Source organism: Lissotriton helveticus, chromosome 5_1 (assembly GCF_964261635.1).
Source record: "Lissotriton helveticus chromosome 5_1, aLisHel1.1, whole genome shotgun sequence".
NCBI classification, from domain to species: Eukaryota; Metazoa; Chordata; class Amphibia; order Caudata; family Salamandridae; genus Lissotriton; species Lissotriton helveticus.
Genome location: NC_136065.1, coordinates 1,635,870,505 through 1,635,889,228, shown reverse-complemented (window position 1 = coordinate 1,635,889,228; position 18,724 = coordinate 1,635,870,505). Strand labels below are relative to the sequence as shown.

Below are 18,724 nucleotides of genomic sequence, written 5' to 3'. Positions count from 1 at the left end.
ATACTCACTTATATACACCAATATTCACATATACTAGATTAAAACATATGTAGTTACTGATAAAGACACTAGTGAGACAGTCATTCACTCACTAACACACACATATACACACTCATCCACCCATACAGTCCTGCACATATGCTGTCTTCAAAACACATACAAAGAGAGAGTCAGTCATTCATGCATGTATGTGCTAAGTAATACCCCCACCAAACCATACAAACACTCATACTGATACTAAGAAAAACATCTAATAACCCATATACATACACATGTAGCTACTCACCAACCCATGCAGCCACTTATATACAAAGTGAAACACTAATACATATATTTACATATTTAAACATTACTCTCTAATATATGTATTCACTAAGATACACTTAATAAACCAGCTAACCAATCAATTAAAAAAAAATCCATGTAAACACTTATTTAAACATTTATTCTTCCATCAACTTTTACATATACATATATAACACATATTTAGTTTTTCGGAAAGACACACATTCACTGGATGGTGTCATCAGTGATGTCATGAGTGATGTCACTGACCATGTCATGAGTGATGTAATATGTGACGTCATCAGCAGTGCATTGCACGCGCAAGTTATAGTGAGTCCAACTAACTATAACGTGGGAATTTCAATGGTTTTATGCGAGTAAAATTTCCAGAAAACTATAACTGGTGAGAAACCTATGGTTTTTTCAGTGAATATATATATATATATATATATATATATATATATATATATAGCGTTTATACTTACCTGTAAAATAGTTATATTTTAAAACGAAACTTTTACCACGCATTTGCCTTTGTTGTAAAGGCATATGCATGGTAAAAGTTTGCATTGTAATGGTAACATGTTGTAACAGCACTTGAGTTGTTACAACCGCGTTGTAAAGGCATATATTCTGATGGCATGTGTTGTAATGTCATACATGTGTGCGATGTTGAAGTTGCTATCCTTTTATCCATCAATCCAACCATCCATCCTTTCTGATTCCAATTTACTCTGCCAACCTTACACCCCTCCTTTTAGCCATCATCTCAGATATTCATTTACTCTACCATCCCTTCACCAACGCATCCATCCTCTCACATTTACTATACTTTCACCCTTGTATCCATCCATTCTGATTTTCTTTTACGCTGCCATCATTTTACCCATTTAATCGGGATTTACCTAACCCACACAAAGGCCACTTTGTGTGGTTTTGCGTGGTTTAGAAACTCCAGAGTAATGAGAGGCAGAGCATTGAGCTGCCTTGAGTTACCTTGCGTTGGGAAGTCGTTCCATGGGTGGAGCTAGGGCCTTCCCACACACCTGTCTATGGATTTCACGAGCACATTGTCCTCCTATAGAAGCAATTCTATGTTAGGACGGAGGCTCCGATTATGCTTTTCTCAATTTCTTTACTGGAGACAGCAGCCAATGAAAACACAGTAAAGAAGAACAAAAACTACACTTCCCATGAGCACATAGCAACCATAGAGTACATAGAAGGTATAAATACAGTCATAGAGGTTCCAACTTCCTCTTTCTTTGCTGCTGCGCAGCCAGTTAAGTGTTTTTTGCTTTACTGTTACATTATTGTGCATTTAGCTTTGTTAAACTTGAGCGCGCTTTGTTATTCTAATTGCGCTTTGTTTATTGCGGCTTGCCCTACTGTTTTATGCTAATTTGGAACTCTCCGGTTCCCTGTGTCGCGCTGCTGCTTACCGGCGTTTCTTCTTTCGCCGTTGTGTTCGGGGGCGTGTGCTCACCCTCCGTTGCAGGCTTGCTGCTTGCGCCTGCATTTATTAGTTCGTGGAGCGGGAGTGAGGCTGAGAGACGCGCGTCTTTCTCACGCGTCTCCCATTTTCGTCAGGCTTCTCAGGGCATGCGCAGTGCATCAGCTGTATCGCTTGGTGGTCGGCGGTGGTACTGCGCTCTTCGTTCCTGTGTAGATTCTGACAGGATGGTAAAGCGCTCGAGTTCTCCTTGGAGATAAATTAATTGGCTTTTCAGCTTTTGCCCTTTAGCCTGTCGTTAGGCTCCTGACGCCCTAGTGTATTTAGAAGACCTAGGGTTGTAAAATAATTGCAGAGGCTTTGCCTAGAGTGTATCAGCAAGTCCTCCCTCCACATTTGACTCTATATTGACAGGTTAATGCCTGTTCTTTGACTTGCTTTGGGGTTATCACTCCCCCTGAAGTACCCTTTGGGTGTCAATATTTTACTTCTCCTCTTGGGCATATTACCTTTTTTGAAGGTTAAAATGGCAGATTATTATGAGGATGAAGAGGCATTCTATTATGCTGAAGAGCCCGCAGGCTCTGAGGGTGCCGAATACATGGACCAAGCCTTGTACCAAGCTATAGCCCCTCTTAAAAGACATTTGGCTGAATATGCAACTCAGCAAGGTTGGCTACCTTCTTCAGGTCGTTCCAAGAAGTCTCCAAAGAATCCCCATAAGGCGGATTTAGTTAAATTGGCAAAGAATTTATCCACCTCCAAGACTTCTAAAAGATCTGCCTCGTCTTTTCAGACGCACCAAGTTTCCACTGTGACTGAGGATTCTTCTACTGATTCTTCTTCTGATCCTGTGGCTCCACCTCCCAAAAAGAAAGCTCGCAAAGAGCATTTCGTGGATGCTCCATCAATTCCGCAGGTCTTAACCTTTGATCCGGATGACATTATTCACCCAAATTCATCGGCCTGGCTTCCCTCACCTGAAGTTACGGAATATGTACAGGCACATATTCGTCGTCCCTTTGAAATAAATGTTCGCGCCAGATTACGCTCTGAGTGTCCCCGTCCAGACCTGGCGGATAAGTTAGCGGAAACTCCAGATGTTGATCCTTCAATGGTAACTTACATGCGCAAATATGCCAAAGACCCGAAGAAAGGCCTGGATAGGTCGTGGAGGTCCTCCCAGGACAAATTACTTGATCTCTTAGGTCCTTTGACCAAGATTTTGGACTTGGCATATTCTGCAAAAAATTCAAACTCTATAATTGATCCTGATGAGTTAGCAGGATGGTCTCAGAGGGCCATCTGCATTTTAGGTAATGCTAATTGTGCCCTGTCCTGCGAGCGCCGTCGCTCCATTCTGATTAAATTGGACCCTAAGTTAACGGATCTTGTCTCTTCCGAATCTGGTCCCTTAGCACAGGGATTTCTCTTTGGTCCTCCCTTTCTAAAAGAATTAACAAACTTTGTGGCAACGTTCAGTGGCCTTGACAAGGCGCAGTCAAACCTGCGTCGTGCCTTCCGTCCGGTTTTCGGACGGGCCGTACGAAGGGGACGTTCGTCCAGCCGGGGAGGTACTCAACCTTCTCAGCGAGAGGGTCAGTCCCAGAGAGGAGGAGCCCAGGACGCCTATGGCTCTGAAAGTCAAGATTCTACCCTTCACTGAAAGGCAGAAACAACTTTGGCAAAGGCGGCTATGGAGGTGCCCAGGGAGGACGTCAAGATTCCTCCAATTCAGGTGAGCTTGATTCTGGCATCCAAAGTTGTTTTGGGGGGCAGACTGAAATGTTTTCTCCACAATTGGCAGCAAATCTCCAGCGATGCTTGGGTGTTGGAGACGGTGCAAGGTTTCGAACTAGAGTTCTACGAACGTCCTCTCCAGCACCACCTTCCTTTACCCCTTGTTTTTTCCCAACGAGATCAGGACTTCATCTCCGAAGAAGTCGAATCTCTTCTGGCGAAAGGTGCCATTGTTCCTTCTTCCCGTCATCCAGACGGCTTTGTCAGCAACATTTTTCTAGTGGAGAAAAAAGGGGGAGGTTCCCGTTTGGTCCTCAACCTCAAAGAATTCAACTGCGGCATTGTCTATCGTCATTTCAAGATGAAGGGTATCCATCTTCTTCGAGACCTTCTTCAAGAAGGGGACTGGATGGTCCGTTTGGACCTGAAAGATGCCTATCTGTCTGTCCCGATATATGCTCCCCACCGTCGCTTCCTTCAGTTTCGGTGGTTGGGGAAATGGTTCAAGTACACTGTTCTCCCCTTCGGTCTTTCTTTCGCTCCATGGTGCTTTACGAAGCTCATGCGACCAGTGATGAAATCTTTGCGAGCTAGAGGAGTCCGTTTGATTGTTTATCTAGACGACATACTTTTGATGGCGCATTGCCCTTTTCTTCTACAACTTCATTTACAATGGTCCATAGAACTCTTACAGTCTCATGGGTTTCTTGTCAATCCACTGAAGTCAGATTTTCAACCCTCGCAGAGGATGGACTTTCTCGGGTTCCGCATCGATTCGCTAGCCTGTCAACTTCTTCTTCCAGGTCAAAAGATCAGTGCGATCAAACGAGAATTACGCATGGTCCTGTCCAAGGACTTGGTTTCTTTACGAACCGTGGCTCGAATCGTGGGTCTGTTGTCCTCTTCGATCCAAGCCATATTTCCGGGTCCCTTACACTATCGGGCTCTTCAGCGCCTCAAGATCAGGCATCTTCAGAAGGGCCTTTGTTACTCGGATCTCATTCCCCTTTCAGAGGACGCTCGTCGGGAGATGTTTTGGTGGCTGCACCACATGGAGTCTTGGAACGGTTGTGCACTGTTCGGGACGACTCCAGACATTGTTATCGAGTCCGATGCGAGTCTTTGGGGATGGGGAGCCCGGTGCGGATCTCTGACGACAGGGGGCCGTTGGTCCCAGGAGGAATTGTCCCTCCACATTAATTGTTTAGAGCTTCTTGCGGGCTCTTTTGCGATCCGCCGTCTCTCCCGTCAAGCGACGAACTGTTGCATTCTCCTCCGCATGGACAACATCTCAGCGGTGAGGTATGTCAACAAACTTGGGGGGACGAAATTCAAACTCCTTTCGGAGATCGCCAAGGATTTTTGGCATCTATGCTTGCAGCGCCAGATCACGATTATTGCCGAATACCTTCCGGGTCGCGACAATCTGATTGCGGATTGGAATTCCCGTCATCTTCGGGGTTTCAGCGACTGGCGTCTCCACCCTCGGGTGTTTCGGACCTTGGCCCGGTTTTGGGGCCAATGCCACTTGGACCTCTTTGCCTCTCGCCTGAATAGTCAACTTCCACTGTTTTACAGTTGGCGGCCGGACCCGGAGGCCTTAGCCACGGATGCCTTTCTCCAGTCTTGGCCTCCTCTCCTGTGCTATGTGTTTCCCCCCTTCATGATGATTCCCAGGGTTCTGGCCCGCACGAGGCGTTTCCTCTCGGATCTGATTCTCATCACTCCTCTTTGGAGGGCTCAGGCGTGGTTTCCAGTTCTTCTGGAGATGAGTTGCTCTCCGCCGCTCCTTCTCCCCAACAGGTGGAACCTGTTGCTGGACCCTCTTCTGCAGCCCCACCCTCTCATTCTGTCGGGTCATCTCCGTCTTGTTGCGTGGCGGATTTCGGGGGACGCTGGCAAATCGCAGGCCTTTCTTCGGACGCTGCCCGATTTATCGGTGAAGCTTGGGACCCCAACACCCACAAACGTTATGCGTCAGCTTGGAAACGGTGGTGTGATTGGTGTACTCAAAGGTCAGTGGATCCCTCTTCGGCAGATGTCAGCTTAGTACTTAATTTCCTTGCTTCTCTTGCTTCTTCTGGTTTGGCATACAGAACTGTAAATAACTTTCGTTCTGCTATTTCGGCTGGTCACATTCCAGTAGATGGTAAGCCTATTGTGGAACATCCTTTGGTTTCCAAATTACTCAGAGGCATCCGGATGGTAAAACCTCCTTGCCCTAAGTATGTTACATTATGGGATGTCTCTGTCGTTTTGCGCTTCTTGACTTCCTGGCATGATAATTCATTACTTTCTCGAAAACAATTGTCCGCAAAATTGACAATGTTGCTATGCCTATTGTCATGCAAGCGAGTGTCAGATGTACGTGCTCTGGACCTTGCCGGTCGCATGTTTTCACCGGAGGGTGTATCATTTTCCATTTCTCGCCGTACTAAGACTAACACAACTTCTGTGTCTTATCCTTCTTTTCCACACAATCCCAAACTGTGTGTGGTACAGTGCATTAAGGATTATGAGGTGAGTACTGCACCTTTTCGTCATGATTTGCAGGGTCAACTGCTTATAGCTTTGCAAAAGCCTTTCAAGCCTGTATCTCCCGCGACCTTGGCACGTTGGGTACGCTGGCTTATGTTGGAAGCGGGCATTGACATTTCTGTTTTTGGGGCCCATTCTGCTCGGGGAGCCATGGCTTCAAAGTCTTTTTTCTTGGGGGTTGGCCTCCAGGATATCATGAAGGCCGCTGATTGGTCTTCGGAATCTGTTTTCAAAACGTTTGTTGATGTTGCCTCTGTTGTGGTGGACAGCTTTAAACAAGCATAATCGGAGCCTCCGTCCTGACATAGAATTTAAAATTTGCTAACATTCGTGCCAAGAATTTTCAATTCTATTAAGGACATGAGGCAAGGATTATCCCACCCTTATTGACATTTTATGCAGTGGACTACGTATGCATATTGCTATACTGTAATGTTCTTTATTATATGACTCTTTTCCCGCCCTATTGTGAATTTTGTATTCTATCCTTGGAATGGCCTTTACGGCTCTGTTTTTATTTCCTCCAGGCTCCGACCTTAAATGAGATATGCTGTGAGTTCCTGCTCTTCGTGGGTCTTCTTCTGTTCCTATGGCTTTGGGAGGTGCCTCCGTCCCTTCATATGGATGATGACTTTTCCTTTGGACGTTCTTAATGGATTTTGACTTTCTAATGTTCTCTTGGTTCTGGACAAAGAAAGAGGAAGTTGGAACCTCTATGACTGTATTTATACCTTCTATGTACTCTATGGTTGCTATGTGCTCATGGGAAGTGTAGTTTTTGTTCTTCTTTACTGTGTTTTCATTGGCTGCTGTCTCCAGTAAAGAAATTGAGAAAAGCATAATCCTCGCCTCCTGTCCTTAATAGAATTGAAAATTCTTGGCACGAATGTTAGCAAATTTTAAATTGTTGTCCTGTTTCAAATGCAGAATTCACCACATTTTTTCTCAGCTTGACCTGAGCATTAACCGATCCTGATTATCTGCCATTTTAGCTCCGCCCATTAATTAACATTAACCACGCCCCTTCTTTTGCCATGTTAGCCCCCCCAAATTAAGATCTAGTTGCGCCCCTGTCTCCCGCTCACAACTCTTACTTCGGGCCTCCCCCCTGGCACTTGTCTAAACAATGCAGGTGATGTCACAGGGACATTTTAGGCTAGAGTAATATTGTGTAAATCGGAATTATTTCGCTGTATTACATGTTATTTATATTTTTTGTCTGATTTTCGTGTAACATTGGCAAGCAGCACACACACTCAAGGACACAAATTCATGCATAATTGATATCCTCAATGTGTGCCACATCCCTTATTGGAAATACATTAAGCAGGCCGTGACATTTGGAAATAAGGGAACAACCCTCGGCAGGTCAGCAGAGATAAAGAAGCATTTGCAATGCAATAAGTGTCGCATTACTAAAAGTTTGAGCTATTGGCGTTGCAATTAATAAGCTCAAACTTTAAGTAATGCGAGACCTATTGCATTACAAATACTTGTTCTTTCACGCCTGTGAACACGGTGGATGGGCGGTTTACGATATTTTCGTTTTGACGTCACACTTTCGGTAAAGTCCTATAAAATAGGAATGTATCGTGCATGAGCGGGACTTGTGGAAGCACGTAGCCTCGTTCTGGTGGTTTTAGCTTGCCCAATAGGCAGAAAGAGTAGGTAGTTGAAGCTGAATCAACTCAACAACCGTAGTAGTACAGGAAGAACATTTGCGGGAATGAAAAATTTCCTAGCTAACGTAACGGAAAGTTTCAATTCTATTAAGGACAAGGAGGCGAGGATTATGCAGTCCTTTCTTCTCTTTTATTAAACAGCACATTCAAAGTAACCAAACAAAAAACTTTAGACTACAGCTCCCATGAGCACATGGGGCATAGTGTCCATAACAACAGCCAGCCAATGGAGATGGTGTCCGCTGTATAACCAGTGCTGACTTCCCTTCCGCTTCCTCTTCTTCTCTGTGAGGAAAACCCAGGAACGTTCTTTAGTCTTTTTGATCTTGTCCTAGAGCAACACAAAAATAAACCGTTATCCCGTTCTTCTTCCTTACCAGGAAGCATCAGGAAAAGCTGTGTATGACATTCTCAAATAAGCAGTGTAGAGGAAACATAATATCAAGAGAAAACTGTGTAACTGTACCAATAATTTCACAGACCATGAATACCCCACCGCAGCAGAAAAAAACCCCCATAACAGACATAAGGTGTTACTTACTGACTGTACGAAGACACGGGTGGGTGAGACCAGCAAGTCTCGGGTGGGATAATCCTCGCCTCCTTGTCCTTAATAGAATTGAAACTTTCCGTTACGTTAGCTAGGAAATTTTTCATTCTATATCAGGACGGAGGCGAGGATTATGCATGTTTAAAGCATATTCACCACTAGATCTGCTGCACCATAGATGGGTTTGAAATAATATTTCTTGAACGTGGACTCTGAGGACCAATCCGCCGCTGCCATGATGTCCTCCAGCCGACCGCCCACCTGCACCGCCTTAGAAGCCATTGCCCCTCTCGTGGAGTGGGCCCCAAATCTGGTTACGTCCACCCCCGCTTCGGTCATGATCCAACGGACCCACCTAGCGATGGTTGGAGCGGAAACCGGTTTAAAAGGTTTCTGTAAGGCGATAAGGAGTTGGCGCTCTCCAGGAGGGCGGTACTCCAACGTCATGTCCTCGTATGTTTTGAGACATCGTACCACGCAGAGCTTGGGTTGGTCTGGGAAAAAAGGATACGACACGGATCTGATACTTGTCTTGGTCCTTCTAGACACCGTAAAAGTGACCCCTTCCGGAGTAAACATTCGTGATGAAATGTCCAGTGCCCTTACATCCGAAACGCGCTTGCACGAAATCAGACACAAAAGGATCGCCAGTTTGGCTGACAGTTCCTTCCTAGAAAGATACTGGTTATCTCTCCAGGAGGAGAGGAAACGCAGAACAATGTTGACATCCCAGAGACTGTCGTACCTGGGTTCCGGGGGTTTAGAAAGTCTAACACCTCTCATCAGTTTGCAAACCCAGGGGTGCTCACCCGCCGATTTCCCATCGATGTGGGCATGCCCCGCCGAGATGGCGGATCTGAAAGTGTTAATAGATCTGTAAGCCATACCCGACCGATTCAAATCAGCCAAGAAATTTAGGATGTGGCTAACATCCGCCCCCACGGGATCGGCGTGTCTTCCCAGACACCAACGACGCCACCGCTGCCAAGCCGAGCGGTACCTCTTGACAGTTCCTGGAGCCCAGGCTCTAAGGATGAGGTCCTCAGCGTCCGCCGAAAGGCGTCCGTCCTGCCAACGTCCCCTGAAATCCTCCATGCCATGAGGTGCAGGGTTTCCCGAATCACCAGGGGGTGAGGTTCCCCTTGAGGGCCCGAGAGCAACGAAGGGAACCAGGGCAGTCGAATTGGACAGTCCCATGACAGTTCCAATAGAGAGGGGAACCACGCCTGGGCCCGCCAGAAGGGAGTCACCAGGATCATGGAAGCCCGTTGTCTGCGGACTTGAGCTGCCACTCGTGGAATCATGAGAAAGGGGGGAAATGCATACGCCAATTCCCGAGTCCAATCCTGTAAGAAGGCATCGACCGCCGAGGCCTCCGGGTCCGGTCTCCAGCTCACGAATCTCGGGAGCTGTCGATTGATTCGCGATGCGAACAGGTCTATCGAGCAAGGACCCCATCTGGCCATCAAAGCCTGGAAGGTTGAACGCTCCAGTCGCCAGTCGCTGAAGTCCTGGAAGTTCCTGGAGTGCCAATCCGCGATCGAATTCTGAGTGCCCGGAAGGTATTCCGCTGACACCGAAATCTGTCTCTCCAGACAGTAATGCCAGAAGTCTTTCGCCAGATTTGCCAGTGCTCGTGACCGAGGGCCGCCCAGGCGATTGATATACTGTACTGCTGACACGTTGTCCATGCGTAGCAGAATACAACACGAAACTCGATGCTGAGTCAGGGATCGCACTGCAAACGAGCCCGCTAGGAGCTCCAAACAGTTGATGTGGAGTTGCAACTCCTCCTCTGTCCAACGACCCCCCATGGCAACATCGCCACAACGTGCGCCCCAACCCGACCTGCTGGCATCCGACTCGATGATCAGGTCCGGGCTGGATCCGAAAATCGCTCTCCCATTCCACGCACTCATGTGCTCGATCCACCACCGAATCTCCGTCCTCGTCTCGTCGGTGAGAGAGATGAGCTCGGAGTAGGTCAGCCCCTTCCTGAGGTGCTGCGCCTTCAACCGCTGGAGGGCCCGGTAGTGTAGGGGACCCGGAAAGATCGCCTGGATCGATGAGGAGAGAAGTCCCACAATATGGGCTAACTGCCGAAGGGATATTCTGTCCTTCTTCAGGACCTGGGAAAGTTCCTTGCGGATCTTGGACACCTTCTGTTGAGGAAGGCTGAGAGATGCCGTCTCGGAGTCTATCAGGAAGCCCAGAAACGTGATCTGTCTGGTCGGATGGAACTCCGATTTCTGGGAGTTCAGCACAAACCCCAGGTTCTGCAGAAGAGCAATAGTCATGTTCAAGTTGGACGTGAGCCGGGTCGGGGATTGGTCCAACAGCAGTATATCGTCCAGATATATGATCAATCGAACTCCCCGCTCGCGGAGAGTTTCCACTACCGGCCGAAGGAGTTTCGTAAAACACCAAGGGGCCGATGACAGGCCAAAGGGGAGAGCCTGAAACTCGAAGATCTCCCCGTCCCAAAGGAATTGGAGGAACCGTCGATGCGGTGCAAAGATGGGGACTGTGAGATAAGCGTCCTTCAGATCCAGGCGCGCCATCCAATCCCCTTGAAGGAGAATGTCCCGTAAGAGATGAATCCCCTCCATCTTGAAGTGGCGGTAGACCAGCCACTCGTTGAATTCCTTCAAATTTATCACTGGGCGAAAACCCTTGTCCTTCTTCTGGACCAGGAAGATATTGCTTAGAAATCCCGCAGGATGGAGTAAGGATTTGCAGATCGCCCCTTTTCTGAGGAGGTCCGCGACCTCTTCGGCGATCAGAAGTCTTTCCGCCTGTGAGAAAACAAGGGGACGAGGGCGAACCCTTTGATGGGGGAAGCCGTAAAACTCGATCTGAAAACCTTGAACCGTCTGTAGGACCCACGGATCCGAAGTAATCTGGCGCCAGCTGCAAAGGTGTTCCCGTAGCCTCCCCCCCAGAGCGTGTGGGGAAAAAAGGGTAACACTCACCGGATGGACCTCCTGGGGCGTTGACGCCACCACGGTATCCTCTGCCGCGCCCCTTGCCTCTACTGGGGTAGAAGTTTCCCTGGCGGCCGTCGTTCCAGCCGTTGTTTCGAGGCTGGGTCTTGTTATGGGGGCCTTGCTGGGGCTGGTGGCCGGAGGAGCGGCCCCGTCCTCGTCCGGCCCCAGCAAAAACCCGCCCCGGGAAAATCTTTTTGACAGTCGACTGAGCCCTGTCCAGGGCCGAGAAGGTGGTGACGAATTTATTAAGTTCCTTAATGAAAGGTTCGCCGAAAAGCTTGCCTTGTGCAATAATCCCCGCTTCTGAGGTAGCCAAATCTCCCAGCTTGGGGTCTATTTTGATGAGGAGGGACCGTCTCCGCTCAGCCGCTAACGCACAGTTCGCGTTCCCTAGGAAGCACAGGGCTCGCTGGGCCCAACCCGCCACGACCTCCGTGGACATCGGGGTCCCCGACTCCCTGGCTCTTTCAGCCAGTTGTATAATTTGCGTCACGGGGCCTACCGCGTCCAGGAGTTTGTCCTGGCAGGTTCGCCAGGAGCGATCTATGCCTTTCTTCGGGTCCCGCATGAACTTTGCGAAGAACGCACAGAGCTTCTCGTCGATATCTGGCGTAGAGGCCACCCTACCTTCTAGCTTCGGGCGAGGGCATTCGCCTCGCATGCGGATCCTAACATCCCTGTCTAGGGGTTGGCGCACCTTGCTTGCGGCATAAGCCGCCACCTTGGGATCCGGTATCCATTCCGACGACCTAGGGTGGTAAATGCTCGCCGGATCAAACATGTCCGAGGGAGGGTCCTCTCCCCCCAGGGATCCCGAGGAATGAGGCGTCGGGCGCCAAGGCCTACCCGAGTAGCCATCATCCTCATCCGAGGAACCTTCGTCCCCCGTGACACCCTCTCCCTCCAAGGGGAAACCATCCTCCTGGTCCGTGTCTAGTGCGACCTCGTCGCCCTCATCTCCGGGTAAGAGCCCCTCCCGGCAGGGTACATGCTTTAGCGTCCGCGCACTTTTACGGAAAGAGTCGCGTAAACGCTCGAACTCCTCCAAGTGCCCCGCAGGACGTTTAGCTGATTTTTTGCCCCCCCCCTGCGAGCCCCTGGACGCACGGTCCACAGGTCCTGTAGGTCCAAACACCCCGGGGACACTCTGGACGAGAGCGTCCACTCTATCCCGCAGCGGCGCAAGCACCGAATCCAGGGCCTGTGACAACGCGTGGCCCACCGCAGGCGGGAAGGGTTGGGCGAGGTGGAACTCCTCCGCCTCCTGAGTGGTATTTTTAATTTGGTCCGAAGACTGCATTCTGGAGGGTGTAGGCACCAAACACCTTAAAGATTACAACAGGTAGCCCCCTCGCCGGTGCCCAGGCACAATCTGCCCAAAAAAACTGAGGTGCGATACCTCAACTCGCCACCAGAGGGCGTCGCGCAACAAGTGCGTGGAGAATCACCGAAAGCCGGTGTCAGGGCGAGGGTTGGTGAGGACAGAGCAAGTCTGCCTCAGTGCGCCGTAAACCGCGGAGATAGGCCGCCGAGCAGCGTCCCCGGGAGAAGCGGCGCCCCACAGAGCCGGGAAAGAGCGCGAAGCGCTCCTGACACGGTCCGCGAAAAGCGGGAGAACGCGCAGGCAGAGCCCGTCGCGTATGACTTCAGCCGCGCGAGGAAGCGCGCGAACAAAGCAGGATTAAAGCACAGGCAAAACCAGGCAAATAGTCATTAAGGCCACACAATATAAAGAACGTCAGAAATAAATGTCACTTATCTGACGAGCAGAGAAGAAAGAGGAAGCGGAAGGGACGTCAGCACTGGTTATACAGCGGACACCATCTCCATTGGCTGGCTGTTGTTATGGACACTATGCCCCATGTGCTCATGGGAGCTGTAGTCTAAAGTTTTTTGTTTGGTTACTTTGAATGTGCTGTTTAATAAAAGAGAAGAAAGGACTGCATAATCCTCGCCTCCGTCCTGATATAGAATCATGTTTTTTAACGGGGGGGGTTGTTTTTAACGGGGTGTTCGTTCGCACGTCTGCTACAACAATGGATATACATTCTTAGATTGGGGTTTTCTGTATTTATTTGGAGGAACTTACGGTGCTTTGCAGTACTGTACACTTTAAACTATAATAGGTTATTTAAATACATACGCAAAATTAGCTGATTTTAGAACAATGATGGACGTAATTTAAACGTGTAAAATGCAGTACACCTACCATGAACTCGGATAGGTGTAGAAGGAAACGAATTGATGTAACCCAGCCATGCTGAGCCCGGCGGCCATGTTCAAGTGGAGCTGTTAGAGTTTAGCGAGGTGTATAATGCGTGCAACTAAAGTAAATTAGATTTACCGTTAGTAAAAAAACACATTTAGCAAAATGGGAACATTTTGGGCGAAATTCATAATGAATAACAACTGAAATTTGATAACGTGGTACAGTCTCGTAGATCATGCCGTTAATAGAATAGAGCCTCGAGTGGAAAAGGGACAACGTTATGCTCTAAATGTAGCACGCTACGGATCGTCGCCATTTTGGATAAGGCTGAAGGGAGTCGGCCGCTTAGAATTTCTCAAACGTGACGGCCATATTTAGAAGGGGTTACGCTTAGTTGAGAGCATCGCAGCCTTTCTAGTCCAGAGGCCGTTTTGAATTGGGCTACAGTCTCGTGAGTACCATATAGAACAAGAGTATAGTAGCCATTTTGTCTCGGGCTTCCATTCCTCCTCCCCCTTTAAACTCTTCGCGGGAACGTGAGCGCGCTTTGGTGCGGGTGCGCGCCCTGCCTTGGGTGTCCCAAAGCTCCCGCGCTCTTTATTTCCTGTGTTTCTCATGCGAGTTATTGGGGATCCTGTGATTCCCTTTTTTGGCGCACTTCGTAGGCCTTTGCGGGTCCCCGGGCTCGCGTGATTTCTCGCGCCGCTCTCCAAGCACCTCCGCTGGGCAGCATGGCAGTCACTCTGGACAAGGAGGCCTACTATCGGAGGGTGAAGCGCCTTTACAGTAACTGGAAGGTGATGTATTGAATTTTACTATCGACATATTTAGGCTTTCGTTATTGTTCATTTTAATGGGCCTTTTTTTTCTGCCACAAACTGTTTTGCCAGTTAGTGTTTTACCATTAGGTGTTGTTACAGTAGGTGAGGTAAAAAAAATGCACTCGCTGAAGTAAAATCCTGTATTTGCTATTAAAAGTATTTTCAGTGCAGCAACATGATTGCCAATCGCCATCCTTCACCCTATGTATATCCAGGTCTTCCAGTCTTATAAAACTACCTTCTAGCATCCCCCAAGAAGTGCCTTCTCAAGGTGGCAGCTCTCAAATGAACACTGCCACTTTTACCCAACACTGACACACACTGAAACTTTGACAAATCTTGAGTAAGGCAGTTATGAAACATGGAATTGGCGGAAACATACGGACTTGGCCGTGACAATGAGGTGGAGTCCGTCAGTTTGGCCTGCCGATAGTGTTGGAGAAATGGGGAGCAAATAATCCGCCACTCTAGGCAGGAGTTATGCTACCTGGGGAAACTGTCAGTGTCTCAGGAAGGGGAGCGTGCAGGCAATCATTTAGGCTGTTCTGCCTCACTGAAGTAAGGACCCAAGAAGATGTGATGGAGTGAGGTTAATAGTGTTATACGATGAACCTGGAGATGGTAGATGACCATGTCAAGGAAAACTTGTAAACTAATTTACCTTGGACAGTTTGGTGGTTAAGAAGACGTGCGTACGGAACTCACTTTTGGGGCACGATCACCCATCTCTGTTGATCAGAGGAGTTATGTGGTGACCCGGTGGCTAGTTAGTTTTTGTTTACTTTTATTTGGAGTATTTCCGTGTAAGAACGGAACACCATAAGGTTTTTGTCTGTCTCCAGAAGTCTAGCCATCAATTAATAAATGTTTTCTGCAGTGTTAAGCCTTGCGCACAGTTAATCAACAGATCATTCTGAATACATTGAAGGATACAAGTAGGCATAGTGAAAGAGTAAATGTTAATTGCTTGAGTTGTACAAGTCATTGAGTTAAGTTGACAAAAACATAGCAGTTTAATACAGAGCATGTAGCATGTACCATTCGCTTTCCACTGGTCTAGATTCTACATATAGTTTGGGAAACCCATCATTGCCAGAGAGCAAAAGCACATTTCTGGGCAATCTTGTGCAAATTTCACTCATATCGCTTTCTAATCGCAATAGAGCTGCTTTTTAAAGTTTGCTACCGTGATAAAGATGTCAGTAGAGTAACCGTTGCTATATAAACAAGGGTAAACATTCCTCAATAATGGAATCAGAAATCTAGTTCTCATTGACTTGATTAAAGTGCAAAATAATAAAAAGTGCATTGTGCTTTGCTTAGAAGAAGTATTACATGGACATGGCGTGAGGTTGCCCGTCCATCCTCCTTGACAAGGTGTAGGAGAGTAGGGTCTGCAATCCTATGATCACCCAGATTTTTGCTTTTTGCTGCACTGGTTTACGACTTTCCCTGGCTGTGGGCCTGCTAATCAGACCCACAGCCTAGCTGTTCTCTCTATCCAAATTGTACTCAGGTACTGAATTGGCACTGGGCCCTCTCCAAGACCCTGTACCCAGGGCTGAGGTGCACCCAGAAGTCTCCCAGGGGCTGAAGCATGTATTATGCCACCCCTGGATTGACTAACTAAAACTGACACAACTGGCTGCACGACAGCTGGGGCAAGGTGGTGTACTCACCCTTTGCTTTAGATATAGTATACCTATATCTAACCCTAAAAATGGACACACAGATCTCCTATAGCAGGCCTTAACAATCCTGAAGGCAGAGTGCTTGGAATCGTGTGAGATGGTGCTCTAGCATGAGCTGAGCCTGTCTGCGGCTTTCGGGATCCATCCCTTAGCCGTTCCCATGATATCGCATACCATATACTCTTAAGTGCATTATAATCCTCGCGGTTATGTGCCAACTCTGGTATCGCTTTATCAAAACATGTCGAGTAAGGTGTCATACGAATTGGAATACTAACCCCTCGCCAATTCTGGCGACGGGGTTAGCATTCCACCCTTCTAGAGGGACACGACATGCCTGTAACCTATAACCCGGTTAAAAGTCAGACAGAGCCTTAGCATCCACAAAATGGATGCTGCCACCGAGACACAAGTCTGCCCTCCTGCTGCTGGGAGTCCTCCCAGAGCAGGAGATAAGGACAAAGGGTTTCCTGCCAGGGGCGGTGCCAGCACCGTCCCAGACAGGGTTTTGTGTATTGTAGGTAGGCAGGGCTTTAGAGGAAGGTGACTGCACGTGGCACCCCGGTGCTCACTGTGCATAGGCTGGCTGGAACCAGTTCCAGGGTCACTCCAGACCCTGTGCTGGGGAAAAGCCCGCCAAGGAAGTGGGTGTAACCACCCCCCTCCTAGTCCCACCCATAGGGCAGGACTTAGTCGCGCGCCAGCCCCTTTTTACAGGATAAAGGTAGAGACTGGCCCCCTTCCAAATCAGATCATCTTTGAATCCTGAAACTACTTTCCACGAAAGGAACTCAAGACTTCTTCCTAAGATTTCTCCCTTGTGACTAAGGAGTAGTCACCCTGCATCCGCAGGCACCATCTAAGAACACTGCGGTCTGCTGCAAGTCCTTCCTCCGGAATCCGACTGCCCAGCTCGACGAGAACCGGCTTCCCTGGCACCTCTGACCTCTACCCACCTCTACAGCCCAGCTGAGAACCGTGGGTGCGACGAGACCTCAAGGGACCGGCCATCTGCAAGACTGCACGACTTCTTTCCAGCAAGCCCGCCGAGTGAATTCCTGGTGAGTGCTTTGGGGTCCGAGAAGCCCCCACCCTGAGCAGCTCCAGCACCGAAGAGCAGCCCCCCAGCATCTCCACGATCTGCGTGGGGCCCTTCTGCTTTCCGCTGCTCACCGCGTTGTTTGGCTACTAGCCCGTTGGCTTGTGGCCTTCCTGACGACGCCCGACGACATTTCTGCTGCTAGTCTGGTTGCTCCAGACTAGCCCTTGCTCCCTTCCAGAAGAGGAGCACCCCGGACCCTCCTGGTCCACTCAAGACGCCATTTTGAGTCCACCGCGTGGGCTTGAATTAGCCAAGGCTTGTTGCCCAATCCTGGGTAACTTCGACGCCAACGACTTCATCCTTCGTGGGACAGCTCGCACCTCCATCCTGGTCGCCGACAACGCCTCCTGGTCCGAGAGACTGCAGAGCCCAGCAGCGCCCACTCACCTGACTGCGGTGACTTCGCCCGGTGCCATCCTGGTGCCCACTTAATCACTGGCTAGTGATTCAAGAACTTGGTCCCCTCTGCTTTCAGGTTTTCTTCTTCCTTGATCCAGGCTTGGATCCATCGAACTTTCCTTCACTGGTCGCCTGCCAGCAACTTCTTCCTTCCAGGCTCCTGGTCCGGCAACGAGATCCCCGACGTCTTTTCAGACCTATGCAGCTGCAGCCCCTGGGCTAGGTAACTTCGGCACTCCGGTGTCCCAGCATAGCCTCACTATCCAAGGGTCAGGATCCACTGTCATTTTCTCCCTACCAGGTCGGGTTCGCCCGTGAACACTAACTTTGTGAATTCTAGCTTCCATAGACTTTGTCCCGCATCCCGCGTGAGAGTGCACACTCTGCACCCGAGTCCCCTGGGCCTCCTAGTAGTAATCTAACGATTCCCTAGTCCAGTCCTAGCGATTCCAAAGCCTATTAGAACTGTTACTTACCTGCTAGTAATTCGCATTCCACTTTTAGCGTATATGGTTTTTCGTGCCCCTCGGGCATTTGTGTAACGTGCTAACTTAAAAGTATTTTCGTAAGAGTTTTGTTGTGTGCTTAGCACCCTGTCCTCATAAAGAGTACAGGGTTGTTGTGATTCTAATAAATACATTGTTTATTTTCATAACACTTGTGTGGTGTCCTTTCACTGGGTGTTCAAGGGGTAATGTGATGGTAAAACAGCTGGCTTAACACGCCCTCTAGAGTCTTAGCCTTAGACTGCTCGTATCCATGCTACTAGGATAGCTGGTCTATAAGGTTGACTTACAACCAATCATCAATAAGGGTTGTTTGGACTGATATATAGTGATCACTAGAATAGTGAGCACTGCACATCAGGCCAACTTCTCACACAAGGGAACGCTATCAAAGTGCACAGTGCGTAGCTGAAACCTGGTAAGATAGAATCTGATCTGGGAGTTTGTGGAAAAAGTTAGATAAAATTGTGTAGGGGCGGAAGACAAGTGAAAACTCCAGAATAACCTTGGTAATGACTACTGCGCATGTTGCCCCTAGTAAGGAATGCATGTTTGATAATGGCCTTAGCATCTGGAGAAATTCTTTCAGGGTATTCAAAAAAGTATCCTAGACCTCTCTATAGGCACTGGTCCCTCAAGAAATGGAGCTATGGGATCTTTACAGCATTATGGGTATTAAGGCAGTCCTTAATAACCTCTCTTGAGAACTCTTAAGTCCTCAGAGAGCCAGTTCTTAGCCCATAAATACAATTGTACAGAAA

At 48.6% G+C, this 18,724-nt stretch overlaps 1 protein-coding gene across 1 annotated transcript in view; it reads left to right on the top strand.

The window, feature by feature from the left end:
• Window positions 1–13,820: 13,820 nt before the first annotated feature.
• Window positions 13,821–18,724, top strand: part of SUPT16H (SPT16 homolog, facilitates chromatin remodeling subunit) — a 246,013-nt gene continuing 241,109 nt past the window's right edge. Inside the window, exon 1 of the mRNA XM_078644840.1 lies at window positions 13,821–14,241. Coding sequence (XP_078500966.1) covers window positions 14,176–14,241 — 66 coding nt within the window. The 5' untranslated portion in view covers window positions 13,821–14,175. The remainder of the gene's footprint in view (window positions 14,242–18,724) is intronic.